At 42.9% G+C, this 18,734-nt stretch overlaps 1 protein-coding gene across 1 annotated transcript in view; it reads left to right on the top strand.

Moving 5' to 3' along the window:
• Positions 1–18,734, top strand: part of NOS1 (nitric oxide synthase 1) — a 534,740-nt gene that overhangs the window by 496,063 nt on the left and 19,943 nt on the right. Inside the window, exon 25 of the mRNA XM_086943269.1 lies at positions 18,020–18,168. Within this exon, the coding sequence (XP_086799395.1) occupies positions 18,020–18,168 (149 nt within the window). The remainder of the gene's footprint in view (positions 1–18,019; positions 18,169–18,734) is intronic.

Here is an 18,734-nt window from a genome sequence, read left to right as displayed (position 1 = left end):
AATACATGCATTATCAAGTGCAGTTTGAAAGGAGCATCTCCCATCACTGTTGTACCCATCAAATATAAACGTATAGCCAGAGAGTAATTCCCAGTATCAGACCACAACGATTTAATGCAGGTAGGTAGATGTTGACTGTGGAATACCAGTTGCACATGGTCCCACTAGCGACACCTCCTTTGCTGATCCACAGCTCAGCTCACAGATTTCAGTGGCAAATGTATACGTAGGTACCTCTTTTTCTTTAAATAAGCATCTAAACTTAGACAAGAAAATAACTCGGCGAAAGAAAGGTCGACAAGGACAAAGATGGACAAAAGTGGACGCCAGGAAAGTTGCACGAGTAAATAACTCACCAAAGAATAAACAAACAGAAGCATTCAATAAAAATGCACGTTCTCTTAATAAATAAACAATAAATTCACAAACAAATAATCTTAGCAAGGGTTCATGGATTAGTGCAGTAAATACAGGCTATCAAGTCAAAAAGTGATATCATAAAAGACCTAGCAAAATAACTCCTTTCCTATCTTGAAGGGTATTACTGCTCCAAGGCAGATGTCACACCACAGATACAGAGGTTTCTCTTAACTGGGATTACCGGAATACAGAGGTGGGTCCTTGCTCCTCAAATAAAAATTAAATCCAGGTACACGAGAGCTAATTCCAGCCACCCCGTTGCACAAAAACATTTGGACAGTCTCTGACACCTTCGCCTCATGCTCAACCCCAGAAGACGTTTAATGACCCAGCAACATTGGGCACTGTGAGCTAGTACAATGTAAAGCATGTGGCCTGGACCTGGTTGACCTTCCCAGAAGCCAACTAGACTTGTTGCATCATGAAGAGGAACTCAGGGCAGTCTCTCCCATCCAAAAGGTGGACAAGGTAGTGAGTTTTGCTGAGCACATCTACCTGCTCTTGGTAATTTTTTGGCCATCAGAAAGAGGTGGGTTTCAAACCATAAAGTTTTGGTCAGGATTGGAAACTTCTCTTGGAAGAAAGCCTAAGCTGTGCATCAAGTAAATCTTGCACACAAATTCTGCCAAACACCAAGCCTCAGTGACCAGCTAACTCCTCCTATGAAGTGAAGTGGCTGCGTGGCTCATTGAACGTGCTGTCCCCAATCCATAAACAGCATAGCCATCAGGTTTTACTCAGATACGTACGGCCCGATTCTGAAGTCGTACAGGCCGGACTCTGTCCGACATCGGTTGGGAACTGGAACCGAATGATCTGTTGGTTCCAGCCCCGCAAGTAAGATGCGATCGAACACTGTTCGGTCGCAATCCTGTTCTTTACAATGGGAGCATGCATTCTGAATGGAATGCATGCTCTCATTGCAAAGAGCAGAGGTGCAGTTTATCCCTGCATCCGGTGGCAGGCACCTTGAGGTGCCTGCCACCGGATGCAGGGGTCAACAGGGGGCCCCCTAGGCCACCATTTGGAGGCCTTGTACCTATGGGGGCCCTGCTGGGAGGGCCCAAAGTAGGATTCAGACAGCCTTTCTGTGTCGGAAAGGCTGGCACAGAAAGGCTGTGGGAATCTTCCATCGGAATCCCTCAGCCGGAAAGAGCGGGATTGGTGGAAAAATTCCGATTCAGATTTTTTTCCGACAGCCCCTTAAAAATGGGTCAGTTGGAAAGGAATCCGAACAGCCGAGTCCAATGCAGTCTGAACGGCTCCAACTATCGGTCAGAGCCGTTTGCGACCACATCGGAATTGGCCCCTTAGTTGTGTGTGAGCTCTTCTCTACTGCTTTGTAAAGTCACCATTTCAGCTATGATCTGGATAGCCCACTCCCTCACTCCAGGCAAACCTCAAGCATACTGAACTTCTCGCACCAAAGAGTACAGAATACAGACAGAACTGCTCCTCAGGTAGGGGGACTGTCTCGGGTTCTAGCAAACCTTTCAAGCTGCTTATCTCCTGGTCAATCATAACATCTCCTGTCTGCTTACTTTAGTATTATCTAGCAGAAGTATAGAGCAATGTTACATTCTCAGAATGTCCTATATTTGAATGTGCAAAGACACTACCACAATTAATTTAAGTTCCTTCCTTCATTATTTTCTATTGGGAAGCATTGCAGGACCAGTGGTAAAATACTTCAGCTCAGAGCTGGACTAGCTGCAGCACCACACATAGCCAACCCCAGGTAATGCAACACTCCCCCACAGAAAAAAATAATTGATGTAGCAACTTAAAATAAAATCTCATAGGAAAATAATGTTACATTTAAATTATTTAAAATAGTTAAACAAATGTAATTTTAATGCAAAAAAACTTAGAAATAAAACATTTATTAGTAATACTAAAATATTTTAATAACCTAAACAAGGTTTTACCAACCTTTTTAATGTGTAATAATAATTTTGTTCAATTATATTTATTTTAATAATTATTAACGCATAACAAAAATGTTATTTTTTAACTTTAGGTGGGAATGTATTTTTTAATTTAAATTTCAAGTATAATTTAATTTAATATAATATACTGGAAGTAACTAAAAAGGTCATTCAGAATTAAGTTAATGTTGCAGTTACCTTTTGATTTTCTACATTCTACATTTAAAATAAATATATAAATTAATGTGCATTGATATACAACACACATATTTTTACTCATTTTTTTAGGGTAAATACATTTTTTACTTTAGCATAGTGAGGCCACACAGTCGGGGTGGGGATCTCACTATGGCAAAGTCCAGGGGAAAAGTCAAGTGGTTTATTCAACTGTATAATAAAATTGTAAAGGTACTTTCATATTAAATATGATTGTAAATTAACTTTACATATTTATTTTAAATGTAAAATAAAAGGGAAAATGCAAAAACACTTATCTTAGTTTTGAATTAAATCTTTAATTTAAATAGAAAACATTATATAAAAATTATTTTCTGAAGTTTAAATTGAAAATATATATTACCTCTTAAAGTAAAAACTTATTTGGTATGCATTAATATTGAAAAAATAATATATAGATTTATTTAAAAGTGGTTTCATTATAGTTTAATAACAATTCATGTTTTATTCATACAGTCAAAAAGGTTGTCAAAATAGTTTAAATTAAATAATGTTTTATTTTTGAAATGTTTTTACATAATCTTGTATTTATTTATATTTTATACTATTTCAAATGTTTTAATTTAACATGATTTCCTATGGGGTTTTATTGTAAGTCTCTGTCTCCATTACTTTCTATGAATAATTGTTGCAGTATCAATGGTTGGCCATGTGTGGTGCAGGAGTTACTACTGTTTCATTTTGGCATTAGTAACCTACACTTGTAAATTCGAGTGCACCCTATTTTCCAGGGGGTGAAGACATGCAAGCATACACTTTTGATTTCCTTTACCATGGGATTTTGTGGCTAGTCAAAAGTAGTAAAGTTACTCAAAAGTGTAAATCACTCAAGTGTAAGTTACCTTAACTGTTTGCTGTAACCTATCAGTGGGGATAAAGTTAAATCAAATAGCCAGTGGAGCAGCAATGCATCTCACCCTGTGAAACCTTCTAGAAACAGAGATGGAATCATGATAGTTACTCTCATATTTAAATGATTCATCTGTGAATCAAACTACCTCAACCAGGTTTGAACAAAGTGTATGTATTTGTTAATTTCCCTTGTTTTTATCTGGACACCTGGGGGTCGATTCCGATTCAGGAAACGTATCCGTACGCCGATTTGTATTCGTAGCCGTTTCCGTACGAATCGTACTAATCCGTCCGAATCGCATAGTATGATCCATAGGTAGAAAATCCGTCCGAATCCGTGCGAACCGTACGAAAAACAAGGCTCGATCCGTACGACATAGATCCTTACATAGATCCGTACGAATCGTAAACATGTCGTACGACCCACCAAGTACGATCCAGACCATGGATCGAGTACGCGATTCGTACGGAAAACGTCGCGTATAGGCAATTCGTATGGAGAGCCACACAATAACATATGCACCGTACCCCTACATTCAAGGGGTGTACGCACAGGGTGTACGCACCGTACACCTACGGCCTTCATGGGTACCAACCGTACCCCTACGCATCGTACACCAACATACATGGGGTGTACTCAAGGGGACATACGCACCGTACCCCTACAATCATGGGGTGTACATGGAGAAGTGTGGCTCAATGGTTAGAGCAATTGATGGTAATGTGTTTGCACACCTATGTATGTCAAAGTAATCCCTAGTAAATAAGTTATTCTAAACTTGACAATGTGAGCGTGCTGCCGCCTATGAGAAAGATCAGACCCCTGTCTATCTCTGAATACTGAAACTATTGTGAAAGGGCTGTGGAATCTCCACAACCTGTTAAGCGGAGCACAGCAATTGTTGGGTGACCGGAGTCGTCTCCTCAATCATTTAAAACAAAATTAGTACAGTGAATCAATACTCTTAAGGTGTTGAGTTTATTTAAACCTGTAGTATTTTTTCATTATATACCGTAATTTATCAAATAAACATTTCATTTCTGAAGCAACATAAATGTATACATTTTAGAACAATTCATACAGAATCAAAATATATTTTTCAGTTGTAACAAGATCGGGTCTTGAACAATTATAGAAACAATTATAGAAACAAATCCCAATGCATTTTGGGTTCTATACAGCACGAACCCTTCTTCAGGGGATATTAGATTTTAAGGTCCAGAAAACGTTCAAGTATTCATTCCACAGGAACCTACAAATGCAATAAGTACCAAAGTCTCAAAAATATGTCAAATATATACAGCCAGTATATACATTTCTTGTTAACAAAACGAAACTGTTAGAATTTGCACTCCAAAAGTAAAAGGTGAGAAAAGGGGAGGTGCGCGATGGTAAGGTGCATTCATGTCATGCAAGAGAAATAGAAAACCAAGTTGTAAGGGAAACTAAATAAAGGTGATGAAGTATATAAAAAAGGGGTGCAACAGATGTTTTATGCATGAAGACCCTATTAACCATATCTCTCCTAAGTGCTCAATATGTAATGTGACAAGGTGCTAAGTGAGGTGGTAGCTTACCGCCCACTTGGAATCGAGGTCATTGAAAGTAACCACTCTCAATCCGTTAATATAAACTCAATGCAAGAGCTCGCTGAAATAGAATTGCAAACAATAATGTTGATAAATGAACGGTGCGTGATGGTCCGCAGTCTAACTGTGATTCAATGTGTGCCTTAGAGCACTTACCGATACCTGCGCCCAGTGTCGCGCTGTTAAGTTAATACCCACGATGTTAACTTGAGACTTCCGGGCGGATCTGAAAAAGGTCGTAGTGGGGAACTAAGTATGGTATTCTTTTGAAAAGCAGCTGAAAAATAGCTGATAAACAAGGATTATCTTACCTCTTTTTATACGTTCGAAGGGGCAAGTTTAATGATCCCGCGTACGAGTTTGTTTCTTCCGTGTGAAGTGTTCGGCAGCCGAGCTCCGTAATCCCGCGATTGAGTCTGGTGCTTCCGTGTTTGTTGAAAGCTATCCCAGTATGCTTCGCGTATTTAAAGGTATAACATGCTATGTGATGGCCGTTTATCAAAAAACGAACAAAAACGGGGAATCCTGATTGTGAACGAAAAAATTAAATAAATAAAAGTAAAATGGATATGTACTAAATAAATGAAGAGAAGATACCATGTGAAGTAAAAAAGAGGAAAAGAAGAAACGTGGCGAGATCGAGAGATGTAAACACCTAGTTTTTTTGACAAGTAACTTTATTGTGCAGCGATCTCGAGAATGGAACATGGAAAGAATGTATACAAAGAGATCACATGTATCAATTTACGAAAAAAATGAAAATGTTAGTCAGAGGGGTGTATGGCAAATATATAAATAGGGGTGTGTGGCAAGTGTATGAAAATGAGGATATAAAATGTGTGGTTCAATTATTGTCAAGAACCTATTGACACGCCACCTGAAGGCCCTGTATACTGAAGCATACCAGGACAGAAGCCTTCCACCGGACCTCACTCTGGCCACCATTGTCCCAATATACAAAAAGGGCAAACCCACAGATGAATGCGCTTCATATCGCCCGATTTCACTCCTTAACATTGAGGTGAGGATATTGGCAACGGTGCTGGCGGCCCGCCTGCGGTCAGTGATTCCAGACCTCATACATGCAGACCAATCCGGATTCTTGCCAGACAGAGCAACTAAACTAAACCTGAGACGCACACACAACTGGCTGCAGGAAGTCAAGGATAGAGGGGAACCTCACTGGTTTCTGTCCTTGGACGCAGACGACGTTTGACGCAGTGCACTGGCCGTTCCTTCTGGCGGCGCTGCAACGGTTCGGCCTTGGCCCAAAATTCCTGGGATGGATAGAGCTACTTTACATAGCACCGACAGCTCGTGTTCGGGTAAAGGGCGAGCTATCGAGAGAATTCCGGGTGTCCAGAGACATGAGGCAGGGGTGCCCACTGTCCCCCTACTATTCACGCTCACGATAGAGGTCCTGGCAGCCAAAATTAGACAAAACCCTGACATACATGGCTTCTCGGGGGAGGCTTCGGGGGAAACACAGGAAAAAATCTCACTATATGCAGATGATGTACTGCTGTACGTTACCGAACCAGAGGTTTCGGTCCCGGAGTTATTCAGGGAACTAGAGGGTTTTGGAGCAAGAGCGGGTCACACCATCAACTGGAACAAGTCGGTACTATACGATCCCCAAGGGGCCGACAGGTGGGGGACGCTGCCTGAGCAACTGCTCACCACTACCGAGGGGTTTCAGTATTTGGGGGTTTATGTTACGCTAGATAGAGCACTCTCTTTCGACAGAAATGTAGAGCGAGTCATGACCGAGGCGATAGGGGACATGAATAGATGGAGGCAACTGCCGCTCACCCTTTTGGGCAGGGCGGCAATGTATAAAATGATTACCCTCCCAAAGTTCCTTTATGCACTCCAAAATGAGTACTACCCGCCTCCGGCTACTGCATTACCTAAGGTGCATGCAGACCTCCGATCCTATCTATGGCTAGGGAAACAGCCGCGTATTGCCCTGCAGACACTCCAGCGCCACCAATACAATGGGGGAATTTCCTTACCCAATCTAGAAGCATATTATTGGGCGGAACACCTGATGCCCATAAACGACTGGATTCATGCCCCGGCCGACCACCCGACATATGCACTGGAGAGACAGAAGATGTCCCCGCACAGTGTGCATCATTATTTATATGGAGGAAAGATGCGTAGATCGCTCCTACCTGCGACAATGATCACGCTACGAGCATGGGTACGAGCGACAAAACGTATGGGATTGCACGGGAGACCGACTAGACAGACGCCACTATGGCAGTGCCATTGGCTAGCGGAATTAAAAAAATTAAAGGGTTTTCAAAGGTGGGAGGACATCGGCATCTCACATATTGGGGATGTCATATATAAAGGGCAATTGAAGTCTTTTCACAGGCTGCAAGAGGAATTTGGTCTACACCGCTCGCAACTTTTCAAACATACACAATTGGCACATGCATGGAGAGCTCAACAGATCACACTTACGGACTTGCCGGAATACGCACCGCTGGAAGGTAGACTCCTTCAGGAACAATTAACAAATCAGGCGGTCTCCCTCACGTACAAGACGCTAACCAATAATATGCTGGGGGACTTAACTAAATTAAGGAGGCAGTGGGAGGCAGACGTGGGAGAAATGGAAAATTTAGACTGGGAGATAGTCCTGATGCACCCACGCGAGGTAGCGATTAAATCTAGGCTGAGACTCATTCAACTGAACGTACTCCACAGGACGTACTTTGATAGGGTGCGCCTCCTCAGAACAGGGAAAACAACTGACCCCATGTGTCTAAGATGTAAACATCACATAGGCGACTTCTATCACATCATCTGGTCATGCGATAAAATACAACTGTATTGGACACACATATTTATGGAACTAGGGGAAGTCTTAGGGATAGAATTAGAGCGGGATCCAAAATTGGCATTGCTGGGAATGACGAATGAAGTAGACCTTCCACGCAACCAAATCATATTTCTAGTACTAGCATTGGTAGTGGCAAAGAGGGGCATAGCAAAACACTGGGGGGCGGTAGAGACACCAGACATAGAGGAATGGAGAAGGGGCCTAAATCTCTATATGGTGGCAGAAAGGGTAACCTATAAGGCGAGAGGATACCCCAAAAAGTTCCGAAGAGTATGGGCGAAGTGGAGGCAGTACCATGGTCTTGAGGGAGGGCAGTGAGGTAGGATGGGTTGAGAACGGAGAGTCAGTCACGGGAGTAAGACCAATTGTGGCATGATGAGGTCGTGAGGGGACAGGTGTACGCCCGTGAGGGGACAGGTGTATGCCCGAAGAGGAATTTTAAAACACAAGACTGGAAAGACAATGTTCGGTTGGGAGGTGCTGGGTGGGAGGCAGTGGTGGGGGGGGAGAACAAAGACCACAGGGCGGATGACACGAACGCCGTGGAACACTCTGGACTAGATGTGGCGATGTACATGTTGGGGAATGTTATCTTGGTTATAATAGACACAGTGGGGGGGGGGTGCGGTATAAACAAAATGCAGGTCGCCGATTGGATATGGAAAGCCCGAAATGTCAATGACTTTATACAGCTGGCTGATTCTAAGACACTTCGCCGCCCGAACTCAGGGATGTGGGCTGATGGGCCGTGATAATAATTGTGATACAATTGTGATATAATATTAATGGAAAACAGGCAGATTTGAAATGCAGCCTGTGGGCTGATGTGATCCGTGTTTACCCTGCAACAAAAATAAAGTTTAAAAAAAAAAATTATTGACAAGAACCCTTGGTTTATGTGAGTTCTGAAAAAAGGATACTGGGTCTGCTACCAAGTGAATAATTGCATAATTGAAAACAGAACTATGTCAAGAAAAGGAGTGCAAATTCTTTACATCATGATGACAGTATCACAATAATTCCTTCTTATAAAAAACAGATCATTTCATAATGATCATTAAGACCCGACGGTGTCACTGTTCCTAGAGTTTTTATCCAAAATGTTTCTCTACGTGCTAGCGTAGTGTTGATGTCTGTGCCTGCCTTGGGTTGGATGTGCTCAAGTATGGTGAAGCGCAATTGTGGTATGGTATGCGATGCTTGTACCCAATGCGCTGCTAACGGTGAGGTTGTGTTACGATTGCGAATTCTGCTCTTATGTTCCACAATTCTAGTTTTAATTTTGCGACTGGTTCTTCCAATGTATACTAAGCCACATGGGCATTTGATGGCATAAATCACTTGTTCAGTGTTGCAATCTGAGGTGTGTTGTAATTTAAATTGTTTGCCCGTGTGTGGATGTGCGAACAGGTTACCCAAGATGACATTGCTGCATTGTCCACAATTGTGACATTTCCACATTCCCTTATGTGATTCTGAACATTTATGTTTGTGCTTTAAGAATTCACGTAGATTCCTGGATCTAGTGTGAGCAAATAGGGGTGGGCCATTGAATATGGTTGAAAAATCTTTTTCTTGATATATAATATCCCACCTATTTCTGATGATCCTTTTAATTTGGGAGGCTTGGATGGAGTGTTTTAGGACAAACACTTCACGTTTTTGGGTTGACTTAACTCGTGGTTCCAATAGTTGATCACGTGATTTAGTTTCAATACGTGTAAGAGCTGTCTCTATTATCTCCGAGGGATAGCACCTAGCTTTAAATCTCTTAGATTGATCCTGAATCAAATTGTCACATTGTTGAGGATCCAAGGTAATTCTTTTAATCCTCATAAATTGTGAGAAAGGTAGATGTTGTTTTAATGTCATGGGGTGCGCACTGTGAAAATGTAGGGCGTTGTTTACATCCGTGGGCTTTCTGTAAACTGATGTATTCAAAAAAACCCCAATGGTATGACTACATCAGTTTACAGAAAGCTTGTGTATCTGTTGATGCAAAACACGCAATTTAGCCGTCATTTCATACAGGTAATCAAGCAACACAGGATGTTCAATCTCACTAAATTTAGTCGGCCTTGGCACACCCCAAATGTTCGCCAGGCGGCCAAACACGACCACATACGGACTCAAACCCATTCGTGAATGCACAGTCATTCTAGTGGACAAAAGGGCTAGAGGCAAAGCATCTGGCCATTGTAAACCAGAGCTCGCTTGGATTTTGGACAACTTTAATTTCAGAGTGCCATTATAGCACTCGACTAGACCAGCTGATTGGGGGTGATTTGCAGCGTGGAACTTCTGCCTAATTCCTAACCCATCACACACTCTCTTCATCACTTGACCCACAAATTCACTTCCATTGTCACTCCAGATCATTCTTGGCAATCCATACCTAGGGAAAAACTCTTTGATAAGGGCTTTCGCTGTGGACAAGGCAGTATTGTCCTTCAAAGAGTAGGCTTCCACCCATCTAGAAAAAGAGCAAACAACCACTAACACATACTTTAGGTTGTTGCACCTCTCCATGTGGATGAAATCGAGCTGCAAAGTCTCGAACGGATACATTGGAGGAGCAAAATGACCAGCTGGAGTTGGAGTTCCCTTACCCGGATTGTACATCAAACACACCATACAATTCTTAACCAAATTCTCCGCACACTTAGGAATTCCAGCATTCTGCCAAACCGGAGCCAACAACTTGCAAATCCCTTTCACGCTGATATGTGCCATTCCATGAGCCATGTAACCACTGGAAGCACATATGAATCAGGTAGCAACCATCTCTGATGCTCTGACAAATCAATCCAACACCCATTCGAGTCCAATCTACCCTTACTCTCTCTCCATTCATTCAACTCTTTCTCCGTAGCTTCAGCTTGGATGAATTTCACACTCTCGATCGTATCTTCACACATACTTCTATCTGGAACCCATCTCGCCGGATCTGCAACATACATTCGACTCATCACATTTCTCGCAGTTTCTTTCGCGACCTCATCTGCAAACGCATTTCCGCGACCAATATCATCCGTAACTTTCTTATGCGCACTGCATTTCACAATCGCTACTTGCAATGGCAAAGTAAGTGATTCAAGGAGTTCATTCACCAACTGGCCATGCTGGATTTTGGTCCCATGCGAAGTCAGGAACCCACGCTCTCTCCACAAACGCCCAAAACCATGGGCCACACCAAACGCATACTGGCTGTCAGTATACACAGTCACTCGTTTTCCTTTCGCCAACACACATGCTCTCGTTAATGCAATCAACTCTGCTGCTTGCGCTGAATTATGTGGGATAGGTACAGCTTCAACAATCGTATGCAAAGTCGTAACAGCATATGCCGCAGTCGTATCACCATTCGGAAGCTTAAAGCACAAACCATCAACCCACAAAGTACCATCACTTTCTGGAAGAGGAGTATCCCTAAGGTCTATCCTCCCTTTCGTTTCTTCCTCAGTTCTAAGGAAACAATCATGCTGTTCTGTGTTATCTAACTCAGCTGAAATGGGCAACAACGTGGCTGGATTCAATGTGTTGCAACTCTTAATATGCACATGACTCGCTAACAAGGTCAATTCGTAACCCGACAACCGAGCACTAGTTAAGTGCTGTGTCTTGGTACGATTCAACAAGGTATCCACTGCATGTGGAACCATCACAATCAGTGTATTGTTCATAACCAAACCAGCAGACTGTCGAATCGAAACAGCCGCTGCTGCTGTAGCTCTCAAACAACTCAGCAACGCTCTAGCTACCGGATCCAAAGTCGACGAAAAATAAGCACATGTATGCTGCTTATCGCCAAACTGTTGAGTCAAGACTGACAATTCACATCCCTCTCTCTCGTGGACATACAATGTGAAAGGCTTACTGTAGTCGGGGGTACCCAACACAGGAGCCGAACACAACGCATCACGTAAATCTGAAAAACTCTTCTGACATTCATCAGTCCAAGGAATAGGATTTGGAGTATTCTTAACAGTAAGAGCTATCAATGGTTTCGCTAACAACAAAAATTTAGGGATCCACTGTCTACAGTACGACGTAATACCCAAAAACACACGTACTTCTCTCTGTGTGGTAGGCACACTCATTTTCGCAATCGCTTGAATTCTTTCTGAGGTCAGTTTCCTTTCCTCCTTCGATAAGAGATGACCTAAGTAGGTAACTTCTTGTCAACAATATTGCAACTTTGAAAGAGAAACCTTATGATGGAAATCAGACAAGTGACGTAACAACAACAAAGTAGCCTCTCTACAAATCTCTTCATTATCAGCAGCAACTAACAAATCGTCAACATACTGAATAAGAGCAGCACCATCAGGTAAAACCAACAGATCAAGTTGCGTCTTCAAAGCTTGACTATAGATCGATGGACTCTCACAATAGCCTTGAGGAGCGCGCTTAAAGCGGAAACTTCGTCCTCCTAAAGAGAAGCCAAAAATATCTCTACTTTCCACGGCAATCGGGATGCTGAAGAAAGCATTCTTCAAGTCAATCACCGAAAACCACGTGGCTGTAGCCGGGATCAAAGTCAGTAAAGCGGTGATATCAGGTACAACAGGAAATTGCGGAACAACGATCTTATTCACCTCACGAAGATCGATCACAAACCTATATACAGGAGGCTGTGAAGAATCAGTTCTCTTCAGAACAGGCAAGTAAGGACTATTGCACACATTACCTCTCGTTTCCTCAATCACACCTTTCTCAATCAGATCATAGATGATCGCCAAAAGTGCTCTCTCACCATCACTCGAGATACGGTACTGTGGAATACATGGCAATCTGGCATTCGCTTTCAATGTCACAACATATGGCGGAATCTCTAAAAGATCTACATCATTAGGACCAGTAGCCCAAAAAGAATCAGGGAGAGAAGACAATTCCGGTGGAAGTCGATCTTTAGATAAGTACATCAGATAGATCACTCTCTTACCCAAGGTAAGATATACTCCTGAAGGAGAACAATATAGCGTGGCATACAATCTTTTTAACAAGTCTAATCCCAACAAGTTCTCACCACAACCGGTCGTCAGAATGAGTGGTGCTTCGAATTCACAAGGTCCAACAGCAATAGACAACGGACTAGAAATTGGATTCGTAACCGGGGCGCCAGAAAAACCTACTGAAACATTCTTTAAGCCAGACAAAGGTGCGCCAGAGAGTTTAGAGTGCATAATAGAACTCTTTGCAGCACCAGTATCCAACAGAAAAGGCTCTGACACACCTGATGCAATCACTTCAACATAAGGTCCACTCTGATCTACTGGAATGGAAACAACTCCCTCTCTTTGTCTATGGCTGTCCTAACAATCATTACCATTCACCTCCTCACCTTTGACGTAGTAATCATCCGCATAATACTGTGGCGTCCTACCAGATGCACCATTCTGCTGATCAAAGCTATTCATAGAATTCTGTGGAGACAAAGAACGCGCATTCTGACCACGACCTCTACCTCTAGGCGCTTCTTGAGCACCTCGACTTCTCACACCAAAAGCACCATTCGTGCGCTGCAACAGAACCGGACAACTACTCTTGAAATGGCCCTCTTCTTTACAATACGCACACTGATTAGGATCTACGGGAAAACGTTGTTGAGAAGACTCGAACCTTTGCGAGTTTCTCTGATATTGCTGATTCTGCTGATAATCGCGCTGATTATTACGGGACGGATAAGCTTGCTGTAGAAGAACTTTAGTCTTCAATTCCCTAGTCTTCCTATCCACTTTCTCTATCTCATCCTTATTTCTATTTTCATAGTACTGGGCAGTAGCTAAAATCTGCGCTGACGTGGAAACGGCCCAAGCACTCTCGGAATCCTTCAACCTATTGCACAATTCTGGAAGCAAATTATGAACAAATTTGTCAACGAACAATCTCTGACCACCTTCAGTACTCTATGTCCTGACCACTGTGGTCTACAAAGGTCTCTTCAAACCGCGTGAAAAAGTCAGACACAGTCTCGTCTTTCTTCTGCTTGCATGCAGACAACTTGTCCCAATTAACACGCACTTCAGGCATTAGAGTCTTCATATAATTAATAATCCTACCAGGAAGATCAGCAATCAAATCCTCAGGCTTAGCACCACCTACTTGTCTATTATCGGCATCTCTAAGATTATTCCATGTCTCACCCAATTCTTGCGCATGATCCGTGTGACGAATCTTACCCCAAATAGGCTGTGGAACAACATTCCCAAACAACATATCTATATAAGCCAGATTCATGATACATGAACTCACAGTCTGAGTTAGCTCCTTATAGTACCCCGCTGGATTTTTGCGCGGATCAGGCAAAGACTGCTTAGTAGCTAAAACTTCAGCACGCTTCCAAGGAACATGTACCCAAACACGCTGAAAGTGTGGCGGAATAGCTGGATTATCAGCTGCATCACCAGGCCTCCAAACTGGAGGAACCTCACGCATCGGATATTGTTGCTCCTTTCTCCTAACTGACGAATCATGCTCAAACAATCGGTCAGAAGGAGATGCATTCCGTAATGACAACAACGTCCCAACTGCTTTCTCAATCTCGAGACCCACAACAGTCCCTTTCGCAAACTCAGAACGTATACGGTACTACTCAGAAGTAGTTTGACCTACTTCACTATCTTCCCATTGTTCACGAAGGAACGAACACATCATATCGAAAACGTACCGTTGTTTCGGTGCTTCCCATTGATGGAAAACGTCCATAACACCCTCAAGATCATAATGCGTAGGATACGTAACCCATTTACGCGCCAAGTTATCTAACACTGTCCTTTCATCAGGACTAGGCAACTGACTATGCGATTGCCTACGCTCGACAACAGGAGACATACCCAATGAACCCAACAAAGGAGAAAAGATACTAGCAACTGCATCAGTCATTCTCTGTTGAGCAGAAGGAGAAGGTGATAAAAGAAGAGGAGATGGAGCAGAATGAGTGGAAACCAAAGGCGGAACAATAACAGGAGGAGTATACAAGACAGGCGTAGGAGTAGCAGACGAAGGAGGTAGCAAAGTCGGCGGCCCTTGAGAAAGCGGCACCAAAGGAATAGTAGCCAACGGAAAAGGATCTGGCTGTTGAGGAATCACAGGTGGCCAAGCAACCGGAGGTTGCGCAACTACAACTGGTGGCGGAGGTGCCGTAGCATTTTGTGCATAAGGCGGTGGCGAACTCAATAGATGCGACATTAAAGGCTCTTTCACAAGATATTTCTTCTCTTCTTGCTGTTTAGGTGGCAAAGCTGGGTAGCACTTATCAACTGCTAATTTACGCTGCCTAAGCATTTGTTCGCTCTCTTGTTCTTCCTCGTTATCCCTAAACTGAATAGCAGCTTGCACCATTGACATACCTCGTTCACGTTTATTTTTCTTCGCTAATTTAATTTCTTTCTGTTTGGCTTCCTTTCGCCATAAGCGGAAAGAGTCAAACATCGCCGGCCGGACTTTCTTTTTGAACAGTTTAACTTCGAGATTATCTAAAATCTCAGTTTCAAAGCTACCATAACGGGGCCACTGTAGGACACCGTCTTTTCTCGTGTATTTTACCCATATTTCATTATACGCGATGGGGCCCACTCCATGTTTTACGTAGAGCTCATAGGTCGGAGTTCCAATCGGAGGACCCGGACACGAATCCTCCAGTCGGGAATCCTTAGTACAACCAAAACCAAATATCTTTCCAAATCTGCTAAGACCAGGCATTTTCGCTCTCTAGTCTAGCTTCAAACTTCAAGGGAAATCTGAAAACGATAACCTCGTGAAAACACGAGTCCCTCTGCTTTGGGGCCTGCAGGTACCAAATCAAAGCGATCCCAAAGGATACCCAAACAAAACTAAGGACTGGGAGACGCTCCACTCATACTTAACTGAAATGTCGATGGCGTCACCAGAAGGCCCCTCTATTGTCTCGCTCTACAAATCATCTAATGGCTCCAAGACAGGGCGACAGTCAGGGCAGCAGTCCTTCGTAGCCGCCAGAAAGCGGGGAACCTCGCAGCAAAGACTTTCGGACCACGACGACATACAGGGGTCGATGAAGTGGCAGGCCTTCCTCCAGAATTTCCACACGAAGCTCCTCACGATCTTCGGGCTTGGACCGGTACCGCTGAAGTCGCCCAACGTTGGGCGCCAACTGAAGAACCGGGTTTTAGAACCCAGCGGCGCCAGGGATAACGCCCGATGTCTTCGGATTCCCCTGACTCGGTAAACAGAGACACGGGACACTTCTTAATGACGTCAAAGACCAAAGTTTATTGGCTGCAACCAGGAACAGAGGTCTACGAAGCACAACACGGGTGGTTCGCTAGAGACTGCACAAATTCAATGAGCGGAGTATGGTCTTTTATGCCAAAAATCACATTCCAGGCTAGCATCAATTATGTACAAACTGACCAATGGAACAATGACATTTCGAAAGTATTGCATGACGACAATCTCACTTTCCGTTGTCCAGCCCACCAGAAATGACCAAGCACATTCCAATATCCTGTTCGATCAGGCCGGACAAACCCATTATAAAACCTCAACCCAAATCAGTGATTAGGCCTTAAAGGAAGGAACAGAAACAGATGAGAAGCAAGATAAAAGGGTGGGTGCAGTGTACCATAAACTCAGCAATGTCCTGCTCTTTGATCTTTATCTGACCAGCTGCTTAACAAGGAACTGGCTCAGCGATGTCAGCCTTGGGCAAAGGAGTCAGTTCGGCCAGGTCACACAAGAGTCAGCTAAGGTGTACGTGTCCCAAAGACTCGTTTGGCCATAGTCATCGGCCTATGTGAGGGCAACCACACAAATTGGCTGCCGCACACAAAATGGAACCTTAGGGTTCAAACGAAATCCCTGAATACGTAGTGTTCTCATTGATCAATTATGACGAAAACACTCGTACACACCGCACTCGTGATTTGCGGTCCGCTGATACCAAAATCGTCTATATCCGACGACCTTTATTGTACGGGTTCAGAATCTGCGAACCACTGACCCATAAACTACAGAACCACAGGTATACCGACGATAAATGCATTTTCCTCAAGGCTAGTATGGCTTCTCCTTCGTTCTCTCACTGAGAACAGAAGGCAGAGCCTTGAGACGTGAGGGGTAGTGCTGGCCAGAGGAAGGTGGTGAAGGGCATGCAGAAAAATAGGTAAGATCAGCATTGCCACCCTGCACATAAGGGGCAGAAGAAGGTGGGTAAAATCAGCATTTCCACATTGCGCATAGCCCACGTATGACTCGGGTGCCCCAAAACAGCTGACCCAATGGGTCAGTTCATGGGCAGGGTGCTCAGATGGATGAGAATACACAATATGAACTTGTATTTGGCTAAGAAGTCAATAGCATGAGGTTTTCTATGTCAGGGTTTCAAATGTCATCACAGACAACTCAAGTTTCGCTGATACGTATTCACCTACATTTTTACACTTATTTTTGGGTATCGTACTTGACAATTAGAAGCAACGTGCATTTCAAAATCTTGTTATTCACTGGTTCAAAGTCGCAGAAGTTCAAAGTTCTTGTTTCACTTTTGTGACTTTAATCTTTCCAAAGAAGGACCTAATGGCTAAAGTATGGCGTATAAATACGAAAGATGCCTCCGCCAAGCCTAAAGCAAACAGTTACCGCACATTAAAAGAAAATACCTATATTACATAAAAGACCCGAATAAAGCCAAAAAGAAAACCTTAATCACATAAATACTAAGGCATTTCAAGCGAAGAAAGTAATTCATTTCAAATTGTAAACACAAGAAAAATACACAGAAATGACATCATAAGACACTCATCAATAAACCACTAAAGGATTGCAGTTCATAACAATAAAAGCACATCATACTTCACTTACAAATTCTGTGATATGCCTTTACCGATTTTATCTTTAACAAAATACACAAACATTGTTGATAACCATGTATGGGTCTAATAAATAACAAAACATTGTATATACACAAATAAAAAATTCATATCTGGTGTGATTCATTGTTTCTGCTATGATGCTCTTCCTGCCCTCAAGTACAATTATTTTTGTTGCATTTTATTGTTTTTTCTCTGTCTGGCTAATTGTTCTTTGTGTAAAGCTGGTTTCTCCCTCCATAACTGTTAGGTTATTATCTCAATGGGTCTTCTCTTCTCCCACACAGGGATCAAACCGTGCCCGATGATCCTCGTCTTTGGTTGCCGAGAGTCTAAAATTGATCACATTTACAAAGAAGAGGCCATTTTTGCCAAAAACAAAGGGGTGTTTAAGGAGCTGTACACGGCCTACTCCCGGGAACCAGACAAACCAAAGGTGAGTACTTGCTTTAAGTTGCTGCAGGAGTACAAACAGTAGTACAGTCAGCCAGTGTTGCCTCATTGGCAGTCACACTGAAGATCCTAGCTGCTCCACTTATGTGAGCTGTCACTTATGGTGCCTAAGGCATCACCTTGTACTACTTATTAACTGATTCACATAATGAGTGATGCAGTGGTTATTAGTAATGGTGGGTGGCCTTTAAAGGTATAACAATCAACATTTCAGACCAACTATCAGTAAATGCGCGCTGTGGGTTATCGTTCTTAATATCAGGGATACTGGTTACACCTATAGGATGTGTCGGGAGATCTTTTATAATGAAAGCAATATAACTGTGCAGTCCTGTGATTACAGTGCAAGTAATGGAGCACTCTGGTTTAATATTGAATGAGTCCATGACCAATATATCTTTTGCATTGCACAGTTGGAAACTTATGATGGGTCTAAATAAATGTGACATGTGAAAGATACGCTGCTATAAAGGAGTGGCCGATATATGAGCAGGTATCAAGCTGCTCTCCGGAATAACAAATATTAGTGGCTTCCTCTTTATTGAATAA

This window comes from Lissotriton vulgaris, chromosome 11 (genome assembly GCF_964263255.1).
Source record: "Lissotriton vulgaris chromosome 11, aLisVul1.2, whole genome shotgun sequence".
NCBI lineage: Eukaryota > Metazoa > Chordata > Amphibia > Caudata > Salamandridae > Lissotriton > Lissotriton vulgaris.
Note: the sequence above shows the minus strand (reverse complement) of the source record. Positions and strands in the feature narration are given on the sequence as shown.